This window comes from Myxocyprinus asiaticus, chromosome 43 (genome assembly GCF_019703515.2).
Source record: "Myxocyprinus asiaticus isolate MX2 ecotype Aquarium Trade chromosome 43, UBuf_Myxa_2, whole genome shotgun sequence".
Lineage (NCBI taxonomy): Eukaryota > Metazoa > Chordata > Actinopteri > Cypriniformes > Catostomidae > Myxocyprinus > Myxocyprinus asiaticus.
This window is the reverse complement of record NC_059386.1, coordinates 33,471,538-33,489,529: the sequence shown is the minus strand read 5'-3', so window position 1 is coordinate 33,489,529 and position 17,992 is coordinate 33,471,538. Positions and strand designations below refer to the sequence as shown.

General features: G+C 37.0%; 2 protein-coding genes across 2 annotated transcripts in view; both read right to left on the bottom strand.

Moving 5' to 3' along the window:
• LOC127433694 (membrane-associated phosphatidylinositol transfer protein 2-like) overlaps window positions 1-17,992 on the bottom strand; it is a 694,725-nt gene that overhangs the window by 290,209 nt on the left and 386,524 nt on the right. The window lies entirely within an intron of this gene.
• Window positions 1-17,992, bottom strand: part of LOC127433700 (cAMP-specific 3',5'-cyclic phosphodiesterase 4D-like) — a 330,842-nt gene that overhangs the window by 296,043 nt on the left and 16,807 nt on the right. The window contains exon 2 of the mRNA XM_051685814.1: window positions 16,878-16,963. Coding sequence (XP_051541774.1) covers window positions 16,878-16,919 — 42 coding nt within the window. The 5' untranslated portion in view covers window positions 16,920-16,963. The remainder of the gene's footprint in view (window positions 1-16,877; window positions 16,964-17,992) is intronic.

Sequence of the window (17,992 nt, the reverse complement as noted above, 5' to 3'; positions counted from 1 at the left end):
AAACATACATATTCACATTCAATACTTCACCACTAGACAATGAAAACATGAGGGCTTAAATGCATGGACATGGGGGAACATAAACCAATGAACAAACAGAACTGATAACAAGATAATTAAACAATAAACCAATGAAAACATGACACATGAACATGGAGGGAAAACAGGAATCACATGACAAGGGAAACAAGAACTAAACATTTCAAAATAAAAGACATGAATCAACAGAATACACATGACACCGTAATGCACATTTACAGTACATATTAACACATATTCAGTATTCAGTAACTTGGCTCTGATGAACAACATTGTGAACTAATGGTGCATTCAAGCAAAGTCTTTCTAGCAAGTCAGCCCATTGTTGGCCATCTTTCAAACACTCTCGGGTGTGAATGAATTTCCAGTCATGCCAGTGCAGCTGTTGAATGGAGAAAGACCAAAATCTCAAAAACGGTTGGTAAAGATTATGATCAAAGATCATATTTCAAATCAGAAAAAAATCTGACAACACTGGTATAATAAATTGTGCTTCTTTACCTCATATTATGCTAAAAGAACACAATTTTCCAGGCTTGTATATCTAACGCATATGTGTGTTCTAGAGTTGATTGACAGGTGATGTCTGTATCTAAAAGGTTATTGGCTCTTTTAACTGTAAGGTGGGACTTCCTTTCTACATCTGTTGACCACTGGCCACTCAGAGCTCCTTGGTTGAGCATTCCAATTTCTCCCATTCATATTAAAGTGGCCCGTCTCTGCTAAATAATCTCTGGTTTAAGTAATGTCAGAATTATCGTATTTACGAGTTAAGCACACATGAACAGCACCACAAAGTCATAATCACCAGTGGGAAACTCTGAATGGAACTGAATGAAGTCATAATGCTCAACGAAACATGTGTGGACCCTGATTTGTTGAAGCTCTCAATCCTGAGAAAATCTTTTACACATTCCAGTGGAGCATGAAGCCAGGAATCCACAACAGCAGGACACATGTTCACAGGGGCGTGTTTATGATTTCTGAAGCCCCAAGCAACGAACCAGCCCGGGGTCCCAATTTAGAACATTTTTGCTTAAAAAATTACATAAAATTGATTTTAAATTATAATTTTAAATTCATCCTATCAGCTATTGTAACCAAGTACATTCAAAATGTTTAATTAAATAAAAATCTAGTTTAAGATAATTAATACATGTTTTCTAGTTTTTCCACAATACATTTATAAAAAAGCAATACATATATTTTTACAAAACACTTTTATTTTTTATTTTTATTTTAAAGAACAGGGTGTGCAAAACCTACTAATTCACTCACTAACATTTTGGAATTCAGTTGTCATTTGAATTATTTATTGTTGTCCAATTTGTCAGTATAATATGATACAGAATTCTTTTTATAACTTTGAGGATTTGTTGTATACAATAGTAATATATTTCTGTCTTATTTACTTTTTCAGCCGTGGGCAGCAGTGTATTGTTCAACGTTGCAAGAGGCTGTATTTTATGTAAGTATCGTAGGCAACATTCGTAGCAGTATTGTAACAGTAAACATACGAGGCATGGCGGCCCCTCAGCACACTAGAGCAGAAGGGGGAAAATAAACATTGCCATTTATCAAGCGCTGAATTTTGCTTGATGCAGAACAATCTGGAATAATGTGTAACAGTCACCTCTTTGCAACCTGAACTTGTTCAGCATGTTAAATCTTTGTAACACCTCACTAAAAACAATCAAGATGCAGCACAACGAATGAAACAGAACGCAGGTATCTCGACATGCGTTTTGAGACCTGACATTCTTTTTAACTTGACACAGTGTCTAAAAATGTGCCAGTCCTGCATGAGACACTGAAGAAATAGAGACGTGGTGCAGCAGGTACACCAGCAGGGGTGGAATGGCCATCGGGAGCACCGGGCGTTTTCCCGGTGGGCTGCTGGGTAATTTGGGTGGCCCGCTGCTGCATAAGTACTGGCCCATACTACAGGCGATATAGACGGCCGCCTGGGCTCCAACATGGCCGCATGGACCCGTAACAGAGCAAGAATTCAATAAACTTAGTAAAGTCTAAACAATACAATGGCTTTTATTTTTTAATTATGTAATGATTTTTCTTTTAAAATCACTTACACAGTGTCGTGGTTTCTCAATGTGTGTGCTTACTCTGTAACTCCCATGGACTTGATTATTTGACACACAATAATGGTGACAACCAAAAAAAACAAAATATTAAGTATAAGATGAGCTCTGAATAATCACAAAATGACAAATAACTGCAAGTTTCAACAAATACAATAACAGCAGTATAAATAAAATCAGTAAACAGTAAAGCTATGAGCAGTACATCATCATTTGCATAATTTATTCATACCGCTAAGCATTACTGGAAGCCGCAGTGTGTCTTGTTGAATAATGCTCATACCTGATAAAAATGCAGAAAATAAGTCATGAAAAATATTACTTTGTGGCTATTTGAGTCTTTGAGGCTTACTTTTTTTAAAGGATAGCAGAAACATTGTTTTTCAAATCATAGGGATTTTCACTTTTCTCAAGAATAATCTGGGGAAGGAATTAAAACAGATATAAAGACTCAACAAACTCACATAGAGTGAAAATATGAGCAATTAATCTGCAAAACATCTGCAAAGATCTACACTTTAAGAGGTATGTTTATTATTACTTTTACATATATTTCGATTTATTTAGATTTATATATGTACATATTCTGGCCAAATATGTTTTCATTTATTTTTTTAAATAAATATTTACACATAGTTATGTGGGTAATTAACATGACATTTTAAACATTGTCATCAGTGTCCTGCTGTGTGACACTTCATCTGTTTTAAACAACATTTTATGATGTTGTATAACTATATACATATATAATATATTATTATTATTATACTTGTTGTTTCCACAACCTCATATCAACTAAGACAATAGTTTCTTTGCACTTCTAGAAAAAAGTTGATTAAGATTAAAAACTTAGTAATGCTGACTTGTCACAGCACCTAAAATACACACTTTCCCTTGTAGTTTCATGTACATTTTAATCTAACATCGGTATTTTGGGGAAAAAATTTTTTTGGACATGTTATTTGTCTATAACTAAAGTGCTTATTTTAGTGCTTTCTTTAAAAAAGTCCACTTATCACATTTACAATGGTTTTATATGTTTTAAATTTATGACAGTTTTTGCACTGTGAGGCTTGTTGTCATGACTAGCAGTCAGTAGAAATGTCTTTTTTTTTTTTTTTTTTCTGAAATCTGAAATTGAGCAGGAAAATGAAATCATTGAGCCGGTGTGTTATGGTGTGGTGTGTTGCGAGCCGGGTTTGGTGGGCCACTCTGGGCCACAAAGTCCAGGGCCAATTTTAGTCCCAGTCTGCCCTTTTCACCAGACCTTCCCAGAGGAAAATGTAATTTCTCAGATGTTGCTGTTTCATAGTGTTGCAGACTACAATGAGTTATCAGTTATGTTTCACATAAGTATGAGTTTTGTCTCAGATGTCTCTCATACAATGTCATATAGGAATATTCTGGATTCAATACAAGTTAAGCTCAACCGACAGCATTTGTGGCATAATGTTGATTACCACAAAAATTAATTTAAACTTTCCAACTTTTCTTTTCAACCTTTATTAAAAAAAAAAGCAAAAATCTGGGTTACAGTAAAAAAGTTACAATGGAAGTAAATGGAGCCAATCAGTAAATGTTAAAATACTCACTGTTTCAAAAGTAGAGCCAAAAGACGTAAACAATATTCTAACACGATTTTCTTGCTTTTTCTTTACACCTTTTATTGTAAAGTTATATCCAATTTTTTAACTTCGTTGCCATGATGACATAACGCCATAAACCCTGTAATCCTGTAAAAATGATTTTTAACAACTTCACAGCTCCAATAATACACAAGTTTTAACAGAAGAAATAATGTACTGTAAATGCTTTTATAAAATTATAAGCTTCACTTTTCTGACTTTAAAACTTCCAGAAATTGGTTCCATTCACTTCCATTGTAAGTGCCTCACTGTAGCCTCCATTTTATCTTTTTTTTAAAGAAAAGGAGGGACAAGTTGAAATGAATTTTTCATTATATCATTGTAATACTGCATGATAATAAACCATAAAAAAGTAATAAAAGATAAAGCGCAAGCACAAACACAACTTTTTGAGCAGAATTCTCTGTTATTTTAGTTTACCTGAGCTTCAGATGTACGTGCTTGTCATCTGTGTCAATTCATGTTGATATCAAACACACTGAAGAAGGTCCATGAAGTTCTCGTGCTTGTACGTGTATTTGCTTTTTTACATTTTTGGATCGAATGGTTATTTCCTTTTAAAGCCGCACGTAACCGGCAATGTTTAAACACTTGTTTTATCACAGCAGTTGATTGACAGGTGATTGGTGGTGCTTTGCTGCTCTCCAGGATGCATTCAGGACAGATTGCATTTCACACCTGAAATGCGTTGTGGTTGTCACATGCATTTTCAGTGATCCGATCACAAAACGTTCTGGACCCCGTTTCCACCTGTATTTAGCACTGGCCACTTGTGATTGGATCACCAAAAACGCATCTTAATAACAGGAGGAAACGGGGCCGAAGAGAAACACGTGAGATCCCTATGGGTTTAAACAACTGGTAGAAATTCATTTTGAATGAAGCCCAAGTATACAAGGCAATGATATGAATAGAGTAACAGCAATCACAATGCAATAGTCCCTTAAATGATTTATTCAGGGTCACCTTAGGCTAAGAATTTTGTTTTGAAAAAAGACAAAGCTATAGCGCGCGGAGTAAATAAACAAGAGAAAATTGCTGCAGTGTATCAGTAGTGAAGTTCAGATAAACAGCCTGCTCAAAGTGAACAAGGCATACATGTACATGTGTTATCACCAGGAGAAGTGGTTTTACATGTGTTGCTGTGGGGTTTGTGTGTGTGTGTGGCTGTGGCTGTTATGGGATAAATGTATAAACTATTCGATTCTGCTGTTCTAGCCACTGAAACGTTGGAGAGACTTGAGGATTCATTTGTCACTGATGGTAACAGCTGAAGTTGAAGAATGACTTGCAAGAAGAAAATGTCATTTCAGGCCACACAGCTACTAAAATTTTTAACAACTCTGGGAAAATCTAAAACAGTACAAGAGATATTTGCACCCCTTTTTGCTCAAGTGCTTCAATTTAATAGGTACAATGGACTCTTTTCACATTACCAGGTTTGGGACACAGAAGAAAACTATAGCAGAGTTAACTTCTATAGCAGTGAATGAGAGACCACAGCATATATTATTTTTGTGTTTCCATTTGCTCCAACAGCAATAGAAAAAAATCCACTATTACATTTCCACGACTTTTCATAAGAGGGAAAAAGTAGGGACACCCCTTATGGAATTTCTTGACCGATACCGATATTCAAAGCTCACTGTGGTCAATATAATTGTGATAGTTTCTAAGTTCGTGGGCCAGAGTCAGAGTTCCTGAGTCAGGAGACAGCGAACAGTCAATGTGAGTTTTTTATGACTCTTTCAGCGTCACACAAAATGTAACCAAAAGGGCTCTTGGTGGCCAAAACACACACAAACGAATCGCTGGGGCTTCACACTGTGAAGGCAAATGCAGCCAACTTTCTCTGTGGTCTCTCTCTCCCACTCTGATGCTCTGTTGTGAGACAGGTGTTAGAGTAATTACAACCCAGGTGACGAGCCTTACCACTTTCCCTCTCCCACAGACAGACACATGACCATGCCCCCCATGCCACAATAATAAATGAGAATTTTTACGTTTTAACCCATTAAACAGGAACTAACATCGAAATATTTATAAATTGAGTAGGGATGCACCGATATGGAAATATGGGGCCGATATGATAATGCGCAGCTCATTGTGGCATATACCAATAACAGATAATTTAACTTTTTGCATTTTAACGCTTAAAGCTCTAGCTACCAGTTAATACATTTAAAATAGAGAAAAGATTCACTAATACAGAATTACTGGGCCAATACGATAATGGACAGCTCACTGTGGCCCATACCGATAACCGATAATTTAACTTCTTGAGTTTTAACCCTTATAACTGGAGCTACCAGTTAATTAATTAAAAAAAGAGTAAGGATGCACTGATATGGAATTGCTAGGCTGATACGATAATGCACAGCTCATTGAGGCCCATACCGATCGTTTAACTTTTTGCGTTTTAACCCTTTAAACAGGAGCTACCAGCTAATTAACAAAAAATAGAGTATGAATGCACCGATATGGAATTACTGGGCTGATACTATAATGCACAGCTCATTGTTGCTTATACCGTTAACCGATAATGTAACTTTTTGCATATTAACCCTTTAAACAGGAGCTGTAAGCTAATTAATTAAAAACTTGAAACAAAATGGGTGTTTAAAATTTTTCAAAAGATTGTTGTTTTTAAAGATTCTCTGCCACAAGCAAATAAAACTGAACAAGTATCTGCAAATATATTGGTGACAATTCAACTATTGGTGTAATGATAATTAATTTTGATTTCCCCAGTTATCAGCTAGTTATACACCGGTCGGCGATATATCGCACATCTCTAATAGAGAGAAATAGATTACAGCATTCAGAAGAGAGAAAGATGCTGTTTATATTTGAAACCCCATCACAGAAGTAAAGACTTGCTTTTAAAAGTTAATATACAAAAGTTATTAAATATAATTAATTAAAATATAAAGAAAAGTTTAAACATTATACAATATTTTAACAATAAACATTATTATAAAACAAATATGCCAACTTGTGCTCTTCGGATGAATTCTCTATTAACATGGCAATTGAAAAAACCTACATTTAGACTAATGAATTATTTTACTCACTGGAAGAATTGTTTATTGTGATTAATATTATTAATAAATGTAATTATCTATGGATCATTAGTGTGTTGTATCATATTGCTTTTGTTGACATTTTATACAAGCAATAACCCAATTGGGGCCATGCATTACAGTGATTTTACCCTGGTTAAGGGGCTTCCTGCTTTATTAAATCATGCAGCACAGAAATAAATGAGAAAATAACATGCATATAAGCAGTGAGTCATGAGTCTTGACATGTACAGCCCTTTATTAAAGGTAGATGGTATTTCCCTGATAGTACCATGGATAAATGTTCGTCTCAATGGCCATCCAGATTTCACCTTGATCCTTATGAGATTGGAAGAGAAATAATGCATTTGGAACTCCAGTCAAGCATAGATAATCTCTACAGTTAGATAAAGAATGTAAGTGGCTTGTTTTCTCTGACCTGAGCGTGAAGCACTTTCAAATTGTGTACAACTGATAATGCATAGCCAGGGGCATTAATTCATTTGTGATGCTTCATTTAAATTCATAATTTGTATAATGTTAATGACTGAAATGTGTTTGATGGTGCGTGAGGTCCTATGCGCTAAGCCAGGCAGATTTTCATTGAGCCATGCATTCTTTAGTTGCAGAGAAATGCAAGCAACTTCTGAACAGTTTGTTTATGAACTACAGTGATGCTTGTTGTGTTCATAACTTGTAGGAGTTATTATGTCAGTGTTGAAGGTTACACAGGGTAAAGCTGTTGCAAAGGGGGAGATTATGCACTTTTCTGTTTGCTCAGCTTTCAGCTGATCAGAAAATGGCAAACACTCTCTCAGACCCTTTTAAAATTCCTGTAATGTCAGTAGGAAATATTTTTACTTCCTGTGATGCCACTGAAGAACCTTTTTAAGAGCTTGATTTCATGAAAATAACATGACTGTGGCGACATTTTAGCAAAATTATATTACGTGTCTCCTTCCATGCATCACGTTCCGAGGTGACATGTCCACTGTGTGACGAATGACGAATTATACGTGACCTCGGAAAATCGCTTTCAGCTATTCTACAAACTAAAATGTATTAAAAAAGCTGTTCAAGAACAAGCGACTGCCAACACTGGTAGTCTGTTGTGACAAGACAGCATAAAATCATCTATCAGTGTTCTACATTTATGCATTTGGCTGATGCTTTTATCCAAAGTGACTTACAGTGCCCTTATTACAGGGACAATCCCCCTGGAGCAACCTGGAGTTAAGTGCCTTGCTCAAGGACACAATGTGTCCTGTGGTGGCTGTGGGGATTGAACCAACAAACTTCTGCTTACCAGTTCAGTGCTTTAGTCCACTATGCCACCACCACTCCATAGGTTATAAATTCTCTTTAGGTAATAAATTGGGTTCTCATTAGGTGATAAATCCTCATTAGAAATGCCTAATAAACAAACCAATTAAGATGAGCCCTTTTAAAGTGGAAAGCTCTACGGACAAATCTGATAACACACCCGGTTATTACGCTGTAAAGAACACTGACATTATGGCTTCCTGTATTGATTTAACAACCAGTTACTAGATATACTGAAGATGCTTCCCTCGTATTCACTTTATAGGTCCAGCTGTGGTGGGGAATAAATTACCTTGTACTGAAAACACCATAATCTGTTATTATTTTATTGCCCAAACATGCTCTTTTACAACCTACAGCGAGCTCTTAAACATGGCCGGTTGCACTGTACAGATATTAGCTTTGTATTAACACTCTTTTCTCAAGGGTTCGTTAGCAAAGGCACAATGAAGAGGGATTATCTGTGCTAAATGTGTGGCCACATCTCAATAGCTCTTCTCCTCCAGTCCAAGTTCTGGACCATTTGCATAATTAATATAAAATTGCAAACCCCATACAAATGTATGAATAAAGGTGTGCGACATAACTGAAGCAAATACAATGAAAGCTCTTTTGCACCTGCTGCACTCTGGCTGTTTATTATTGCTGTGAGCTCGGTCATTCTCATTGGCAGTCTCAGCTAAGTTAAATTTATGAGTTCTCATAAGTAGGTCAAGCTCATCTTCTCTTGAAAATCAGCGCTTAGAGGCGAAAGTCTCCTTGGGGACGTTTATTGTTTGCGGTAATGTTTGTTTTTCTTCTATTCTACGGCACTCTGGTCTTGTAATAAGCAATTGGAATGACAAATTATAAATTGCACGTTGCCTGGTTTAATAGTGCAATCACCTTAAAAGTCCTTTTGATTATTAAATCTTCATAAGGTCATTCCCACTTGTCGCATTATGATATATAATAATTAGTGGTGTTTGCCAAGGTAAATTTTACTGCTGTTTTTCATATTTAGGGCTAGGGATTTGAAAAGTATTAAACTTTGGCACGTACTATTTCTGCTGCAGCTTATTGAGGAGAGGTGTGCTACTACTTTTCTAAGCAATCAAATTTACAATATTCCTCTTTGTCAATAATAAAACTGGCAAAAAATGCTCTAGAATTAGGCTATGTTTTTGTGAAACATCTGATGTGCCTTAGACTTTTGCACACACACACACACACACACACACACACACACACACACATATATATATATATATATATATATATATATATATATATATATATATATACTGTATATACTGTGGCAAAAAAAGTATTGGAATTAGCTGGTTTTCTGCATTAAGTGGTCTTAAAATGTGATCTCATTATCAAGACAAACACAATTTGCTTAAGCTACCAACACACAAACAATTATAATCTTTCGTGTCTTTATTGAACACATCCCACTAAACATTCACAGTGCTGTGGAAAAAGTAAGTGGACTTGGATTTAATAACTGGTTGATCCTACTTTGGCAGCAATAACCTCAACCAAGCTTTTCCGATAGCAGCAGATTAGACCTGCACAACATTCAGAAGGAATTTTGGACCATTCTTCCTTACAGAACTGCTTCAGCTCAGCCATATTCTTAGGGTGTCTGGTGTGAACGGCTCTCTTGAGGTCATTCCACAGCATCTCTATTGGGTTAAGGTCTGGGCTCTGACTGGGTGACTACAAAAGATGGATTTTCTTTTTTTGAAGTCATTCTGTAGTAGATTTACTTTGATGTTTATGGTCATTGTCCTGCTGCATCACTCAACTTCTACTGAGCTTCAGCTGGCACACAGTCTGACATTATCCTGTAGGATATCTTGATAAACTTGGGAATTAATACATTTTTCCCTCAATGATGGCAAGCAGACCAGGCCCCGAAGCAGCCCCAAATCATGATGCTCTTGCCACCTTACTTCACTGTTGGAATGATGTTTTCATGTTGGTATGTGGTGCCCTGTTTATGCCATACGTAGTGCTGCATGTTCTTCCCAAACAATTCAACCTTAGTTTTCATCAGTTCACAAAACATTTTCCCAGTAGCGTTGTGGAGTGTCAAGGTGGTCTCGATAAATACAATGTAAATATTGTATTTATACAATTCATACATAGAGTAATGAGTATGGGGGTGTGCTTATTTGTCATGAAAATGTCACAATACAAAAAAATCTTATAATTAAAAATAAATAAATAATGTTTTTACTGCATAATAGTAAAACATATATCTGTAAAACAAGGATTTTTTATTTAGCAGCACAACAAATACTACCATGATGTATAAATTCTTTACAATTTGAATATTTTTTTACAGTTAAATCATGTTTTTGCATTACAGCAATAAGAATTTGTGGGTAAAATGTACATATTTTCTATTAAAATGTTGCAATGCAAAAATTGTAATGGTCCTAAAAACAGGATCAGTTGTCCTTTAGCAATATAGAGTTTCTTATTTCTTTCTTTTCTTTCTTTTTTGGTGTGAAATATGACCTGGACATATTCTTGACAGATTTTGTGAGATTCACCCCTGCAGTATTGTGCATGAGCTCATGAAAACAGAGCTAGCTGGCGGTTGCAGTGTTTCATTGTTTCATACTGTAAGTGGCAGGGATGGGTGACGGGTACATAGTCAAATCTAGTGCACACTGGGCCCTGCTGTCTTTGACAGGACACTCGACTGTGTGGCTCTGAAGTGTTTGAGTGCCCGTGTCCCATTACTGCAGCTAGGACACAAGCAGCCTTCCGAACGCATCATCCAGACAGCCGTCACAGGTCTGAGCCTAATGTACTTCAGCATCAGCAAAACAATCACTGGCACTACTGGAGGGGATGTACATGTGTCCACACCGCAGCGATTAGACAGCAGCCAGCTACAGCACAGAAAGAATAACACAGTCTGGTATGCATACAGATATCTCAATATCTCACAGAAGCACTATGTGAAAGTATTCACATAGTATTCCACTGCTGATTTACACAATGCCAAATACTAGCTGCCTTCAGGTGCTGGCAAAGCTTCAACCACAAAGTGCCACTGCTCTGTGAGACTGGCTGATGAGGTCACATGACTAGGTGAATCTCATTAATGTAATGTGAGAAAAATTATTTAAACAGAAAATATATCAATTTAAATTGTGAAGTATTATACAGTACATCATGGTAGTATTTGTTGTGCTGAAATTAATTTATGCTGATTTAAATAATAATAATAAAAAAAAGTTATTACAATAAGTTTTACTGTAATACAGTAATGAGAATTCCCATTGAGAATAATGTGAATTATGCAAAAACGAACTAAGTAAAATATTCGGATGCATGATGAAAATGTACGTAATTGTCATTAAATTAATGCCACAATCTTAATGGTCTTAAAATAAGCTTCATTTTCTATATGATAAATGTTTTTTTTCCCTTTGATTTTGGGGTAAAAACATGATTTTGTAGATCCACCGGACTAGAAGATTATGGCACACGGTTAATTTTGTGTACTAGAATTATTTTCCATTAAAGAGACCTCTGAAGAACACTGTGGGGAAGTGGGTTGTTGAGTGCATATGAAAGCCAGATTTTTCTTTCATTTTGTTCTTTTGATCTGAGATTTTCTGCTGGTAAAATATTAATGTTCAACGAGCTATCAGGATGCTCTCACTAAATAAGGTCTTTAAGAAAATCTAAAAATGAAAAAGAGTGTATTTGAGGGTTAGGTTAAGAGTTAGGGGATAGAAAATATCACTAGCTCAGTAGAAACACTATAGAAGTCTATTCTCCCTCATGACAGAAAAACAAACATGTAAAAAAATGACTCAGACATCTCACTGACAGGCAGATGCTACATGACATGCATCTCTGTACAGAGACACACAAACCTCTGAATAAACCGGCTTTGTCAAAAGGGCATGTTGACACCCATCGCCTGAAAAACAGGTTGTGCCCTTTCTATGAATCAGCCAATCACAACACAGCAATGATACAAAGACTGGGAGGAGACAGCTGATTAGGGAAAATAGTGGTACATAACTGCAGCACTCAGTGCATTCAATATAGCACACATTATACATCGCAACAGAAGGAATAATACGGCATACAAACAGAAATCCATTAAGGCTCAAATGAGTTAGGAATATTGTTTGCCAACATAGACTACTGACTATAAAAAATAACAACAAAAAGGCTAAGAGTCAAATCAAATCAAATCAAATCAAATCAAATCAAAAGAGTCTGCTCTTTGATAGCTCAAGAGACATAATGGAGTTCATGTCTTTAATTTTACCTAAAATTCCTTGGCAGAAATAAGAATGGACAGGCACAAATGAGACAATTGTCTTGACATACGGCAAGGTAAAGAAAATCATAACAAACAAATAAGAAATTAAATTTCGCATTTAGAAATACACACATTTACCCTCAATTCTCATTACAACAATGTGAAAAAATACTGTATATTATTTAAATAGTATTTATACTGTACAACATATTAGTACTGCCTATTTGGTACTTTTTTTTCCCCTTTTTTCCCCAATTTGGTATGCTCAATTCCCAATGCGCTCTAAGTCATCGTGGTGGCATAGTGACTTGCAGATTGCAGACTCAATCCAGGTGGCGGAGGACAAATCTCAGTTGCCTCCGTGTCTGAGACCATCAATCTGCACATCTTATCACGTGGCTTGTTGAGCTTGTTACCGTGGAGGCATAGCACGTGTGGAGGCTTCACGCTATTCTCTGCCGCATCCACGCACAAATCACCACACACCCCACCGAGAGCGAGAACCACATTATAGCGACCACGAGTAGGTTAACCCAATGTGACTCTACCCACCCTAGCAACCGGGCCAACTGGTTGCTTAGGAAGCCTGACTGGAGTCACTCAGCATGCCCTGGATTCGAGCTTGCGACTCCAGGGGTAGTAGTCAACGTCTTTACTTGCTAAGCTACCCAGGCCCCCCCTACTTCATGTTCTCTGATTTTAATTTGGAAAATAATTGTACAACAGCATCGTTTTACTATAATACATATTAAAAAATTAGCAAGTAACGGTAATGAGAATAATCATAGAAAACTTAGATACATTTTATGAGAAATGTTTGAGTTCACACTGAGATCTCTGACATTTAATTGCATGACATTGGTATCTTGGCAAATCTGAGCACAGTTTGAGATATTGTTGAGATCTTTTCTGAAACTCTAGATATGAGATGATTGGGGTCTTTGGCAACTTAAAAACGCTTCTACCATCACTATGATTGATGTTTTCATCTTTTTTGGTGTGTGTTTCAAGCCGACATCAGTTACGTATAAATTATGTATACAAGTCGCTTCGAACTATAAGTCACAGGACCTTTCAGATGATGAAAAAAAATGCGACTTATATTCTGGAAAATACGGTTCATTTTAATTTATTTAAAGTATTTAAAACAGCCTGATCACCTGAAAATTAAATGACTGTGGCGACATTTTTGCAAAATGGTTCATTACTCATATAACGGCAGTTCCAAGGTGAAATGTTAACTGTGTGGTGCTAAAAGTGAGTTAAATATTCTCCGAAACAGGTTTCTCCCTAATTTGGAATGCCCAATTCCCAATGTGCTTTTTTTTTTTAAGTCCTCGTGGTCGCGTAGTGATTCGCCTCAATCTGGGTGGCGGAGGATGAATCCCAGTTGCCTCCGCGTCTGAGACCACCAGCCCACGCATCTTATCACTTGGCTTGCTGAGTGCGTTGCCACGGAGGCATAGCGCCTGTGGAGGCTTCACGCCATCCACCGCGGCATCCACGCTCAACTTACCACGTGCCCCACCGAGAACGAACCACATTATAGCGACCACGAGGAGGTTACCCCATGTGACTCTACCCTCCCTAGCAACTGGGCCAATTTGGTTGCTTAGGAAGCCTGGCTGGAGTCACTCAGCACGCCCTGGGATTTGATAGCGGACTAGTGAACTCCAGGGGTGGTAGCCAGCGTCTTTTATCATTGAGCTACCCAGGCCCCCCTGAAACAGGTTTTTAAGGTTAATGCTCAGTTGAGTTTTAAATCAACAAAACCGACCTCCCTACCCTAAACCTTAAACCTAAACACTAGTGTCATAATTAAAAAAATGCAACCTCTGCAGCAACCACGTCATTTTGTGGTGCTTATACGACACTTTCGGCTCATGTGTCGACATGCATGCTCTTCAGGACTCATACCCCTGTTCTTTGCAACACAAGTGCAACGCTTTATCAGTTGAACTACCGCGCAATTTAATCGAACAAGCTTGTAAATGTAGTTGTTTGTGTATTGCTAATGTTAAAAAGGTCATGAAGTGCTATTTTTTATAATTGTATTATCTTCCCTGAGGTCCAATGATAATGTTATAAAAGTCACAATATAGTAATATATGATCATTTTCCACCCTGTTTTTGGCCGTCTGTTTGAAGCGCTTGGTTTTGGCCTAAGCGCCTCCTTAAAACTTCAATGTAAACGGCCACTGTTATGATTGGCTAACATCATGCAGCCCCTTCATCTGAAATGACACACACACATACTGTAGGCGCACTGAGGTGCACATTGCTGGAAACACTCTGAAAAGGTCAAAAGACATCCATCGTCAAAGATGTTTTATGTTTACATACACCAACAATTAAAAACAGATGTGCAAAAGACCACGTCCATGACGCAGCAAGAGGCAGCAGCTGAATGTAAGATAATTGATTTTCCCTTTCAGCATTGTAACTTGACACTGCGTCTTTTAAAAGCGGCGAGGTACTACATGGCAGCGGTCAAAGAGTCTGTGTAGTTCATGTTCATATACAAAATAATTCAAAATTATTACAAATAGTCCAGATGGGTCCCCTTTGGTGTTATGTTAGGAATAGGTAGCCACGGAAGGCCTGCTCTCTTGACTTGAACTGCACGCCAGTGGGCGGTGCCAAGGGTGTGATGACGCATGTTGTGGGATGTGTAAATACAAATGAGCAATGATTCATGACGTCACGAACAGACAGATTTAAAAATGAGATGTTTCAGCAGGGTGGCAACTATAAATGCTCTTTTTAATCTGGGAAGGAAGTTACAGTATGTTTTTATAGTACAGTTACCTCTTATATAAATATTTATCTAAATATCAAGGAAAATTTGATTCTCCATTTCATGACCCTTTTAAAATGTATCTCATTTTGTAAAATGTTTAGATGCCATAACATAGCATTGTGTGAGGAACAGGGTTAAAAGTAAGTGTTTATGAACTGATAATCTTTAGTTTTACAAGTGATTTGTGGAAAGTAAATAAAATTCAGTGTAGTTGTAGCGCCTATAGTGTTCATTTCAGCAGGAAAGTGCCACGGTATACTCAGCGAGCCATGTAAAAATAATTTAGCAAAAATGAAGGAATATTAGTGTGATTCTATTAGACCAGGTTAATAAAAAAAAAAAACGTTTCTCAACATGAAATGGCTCTCGCAACTCATTTTACTTTGGTAATATAATGTATTTACGAGTAAAACAGGATATTCAACAAAAAGAAATGTTTGGCGAGACTTGATTTTATCCATTGGGTATTGATTGCATGGTGAAAAGTGGACGAACAGTGTTGAAATAATGAGACAAACATTTATTTTCTTTGAAATAACATGCACTGATGAATCTTTTACAATAAGACAAAGTAACATGCATTTAATCCAGTGGTTTAATCCATGTCTTCAGAAATAATTTGATAGGTGTGGGTGAGAAACAGATCAATATTTTAGTAAATTTTTACTATAAATTCTCCTCCCTGCTCAGTCAATCTCCAATTTAACTTTCACATTCTTCTTCTTGTGTTCTTGGTGATTCACATTCTTCATGTATATGCCTCCTACTGGGCAGGGAGAAGAATTTCTAGCAACAATTGACTTTTGAAATATTGATCTGTTTCATGGCCACACCTATCATATCACTTCTGAAGATATGGAACGAACCACTGGAGTCATATGGATTACTTTTATGCTACCTTTATGTGCTTTTTGGAGCTTCAACATTTTGGCACCCATTCACTTGCATTAAATGGACCTACTGAGCAGAAATATTCTTCTAAAAATGTTAATTTGTGTTCTGCAGAAGAAAAAAAGTCATACACATCTGGGATGGCACGAGGGTGAGTAAATGATGAGAGTGTTTTCAATTGCACCGACTACTGAAATTTTGGTATCGTGATAACCCTAATAGATTTCATGTTGACTTCAATACAAGACTGCTGTAGTGTAATTGCTTTTGTAGCTGGGTTTTCAGTAAAACCAGAAGAGTACATTTAAACACAGCTTTATTTTAAATTTTTTTAATATTACATATCTCACTGAAAGCTTTCAGCATGATGCATCAAATCTCGGAGGTGAAGAATGATCACACTTAAAAATAAAAGTACACAAGAACGTGGCCTAGCAAGACTGATTCTTTTGAAGGCTGTGATGACTGTTCCATCAATAAAGGCTTTCTTAAGGATGAACAATTTTGCTTTGCCTCACTTCCATGACTAAGATGATGGAATTTATGCCTTATTCCTGTGGCTCAATTGGTAGAGCATCGTGCAAAGAACACTAAGGTCATGGGTTTGATTCCCAGGGAGCTAATGTAATAATCAAAATGTATACCTTGAATGTAGCGTTAGTTGCTTTGGATAAAAGTGTAAAAGTACATTCACACTTTGAACAGTATACAGAAGTCCTGAAATTCACTTACAGTTCCCAGTGTGTTTGCTGTTGTGCAATTGATCTTTTTCATCCTGAAAAATGCTTCAGCTTGTAATTCTTCACACCGTCAAAGTGCTAAAAGAGAAAAACACAAATATTGCTTGTCAGAGAGCCAAAAGACACAGAATAAAACTGGTTTAGACACATGTTTAGGTATGTATTGCTGTCTGTAGATACTGTATCAATGTTCAATAAAACATATGTGCTCTGTGCTAAAACCAAGTGAACTGTCCACCTAGGAACATTTTTAGGGATTATTTGGTGTGCTCACATTGCAAAGACTGTTCCAAACTATAGTCATCTTTTCAGACTATTACGGCCCAAAATGACAAAATTGCAATCCCATTTTCTGGGAAAACTTGCAAAATTTCTCCTTTTTCTGGGAAAACTTGCCTTAATCTTTCACTGTCCGACCAGCACTGGGGTGGCACAGTGAAAATCTAGAGGGGTAATTCCACCCCAGCACCCCCCTAGACCCAGCCATGTCTGAATGACCCCTAAGGCAGCATTGCATCCTTTGCAAATAAGGCAATCACAGAATGCATTACAACAAGCTGCCTATGTAGACAGTAGACAGCTCACTAAGTCACATAGTTATGATGTCAGATGAGGTGTTCTGTTAATACAGAAATGTGAACAGGTGGCTAAACACCCACACTAAGATTACAGTAGAGTCGATTTGCAGTGTACTACAACAGCTCACCAATACAAACCTGAGCCAATAAATCATACAAATAAACAGCAGATTGAACAAAGCATACAACAGAAACGACGCAAGACGTGTCCAAACACGCCCACCAGTGCAGAATCTGCCCAGCAACTTCCATCAAACTGACAGAAGCCTGAAACCCAGAAGAGTTTTGGACGAGACGAAAGTTTCATGGATGTTTGCCACTTTTAGCCAGCAAACAGTTTGTGAAAAAGCAACTGGATTTCTAAGCTCTTACTCTGGCATTCTCAACACCTAACAAAACCTCAGGACTGCCACACACAGAACAATCACAATCTGAGATGAGCTGAGAAATCCGACAGACTCTTTCCCATTTATTAGAACTGAAAGACTGCACAGAAATACAGTGATGTGATGATGGAAAGCATGTTTGC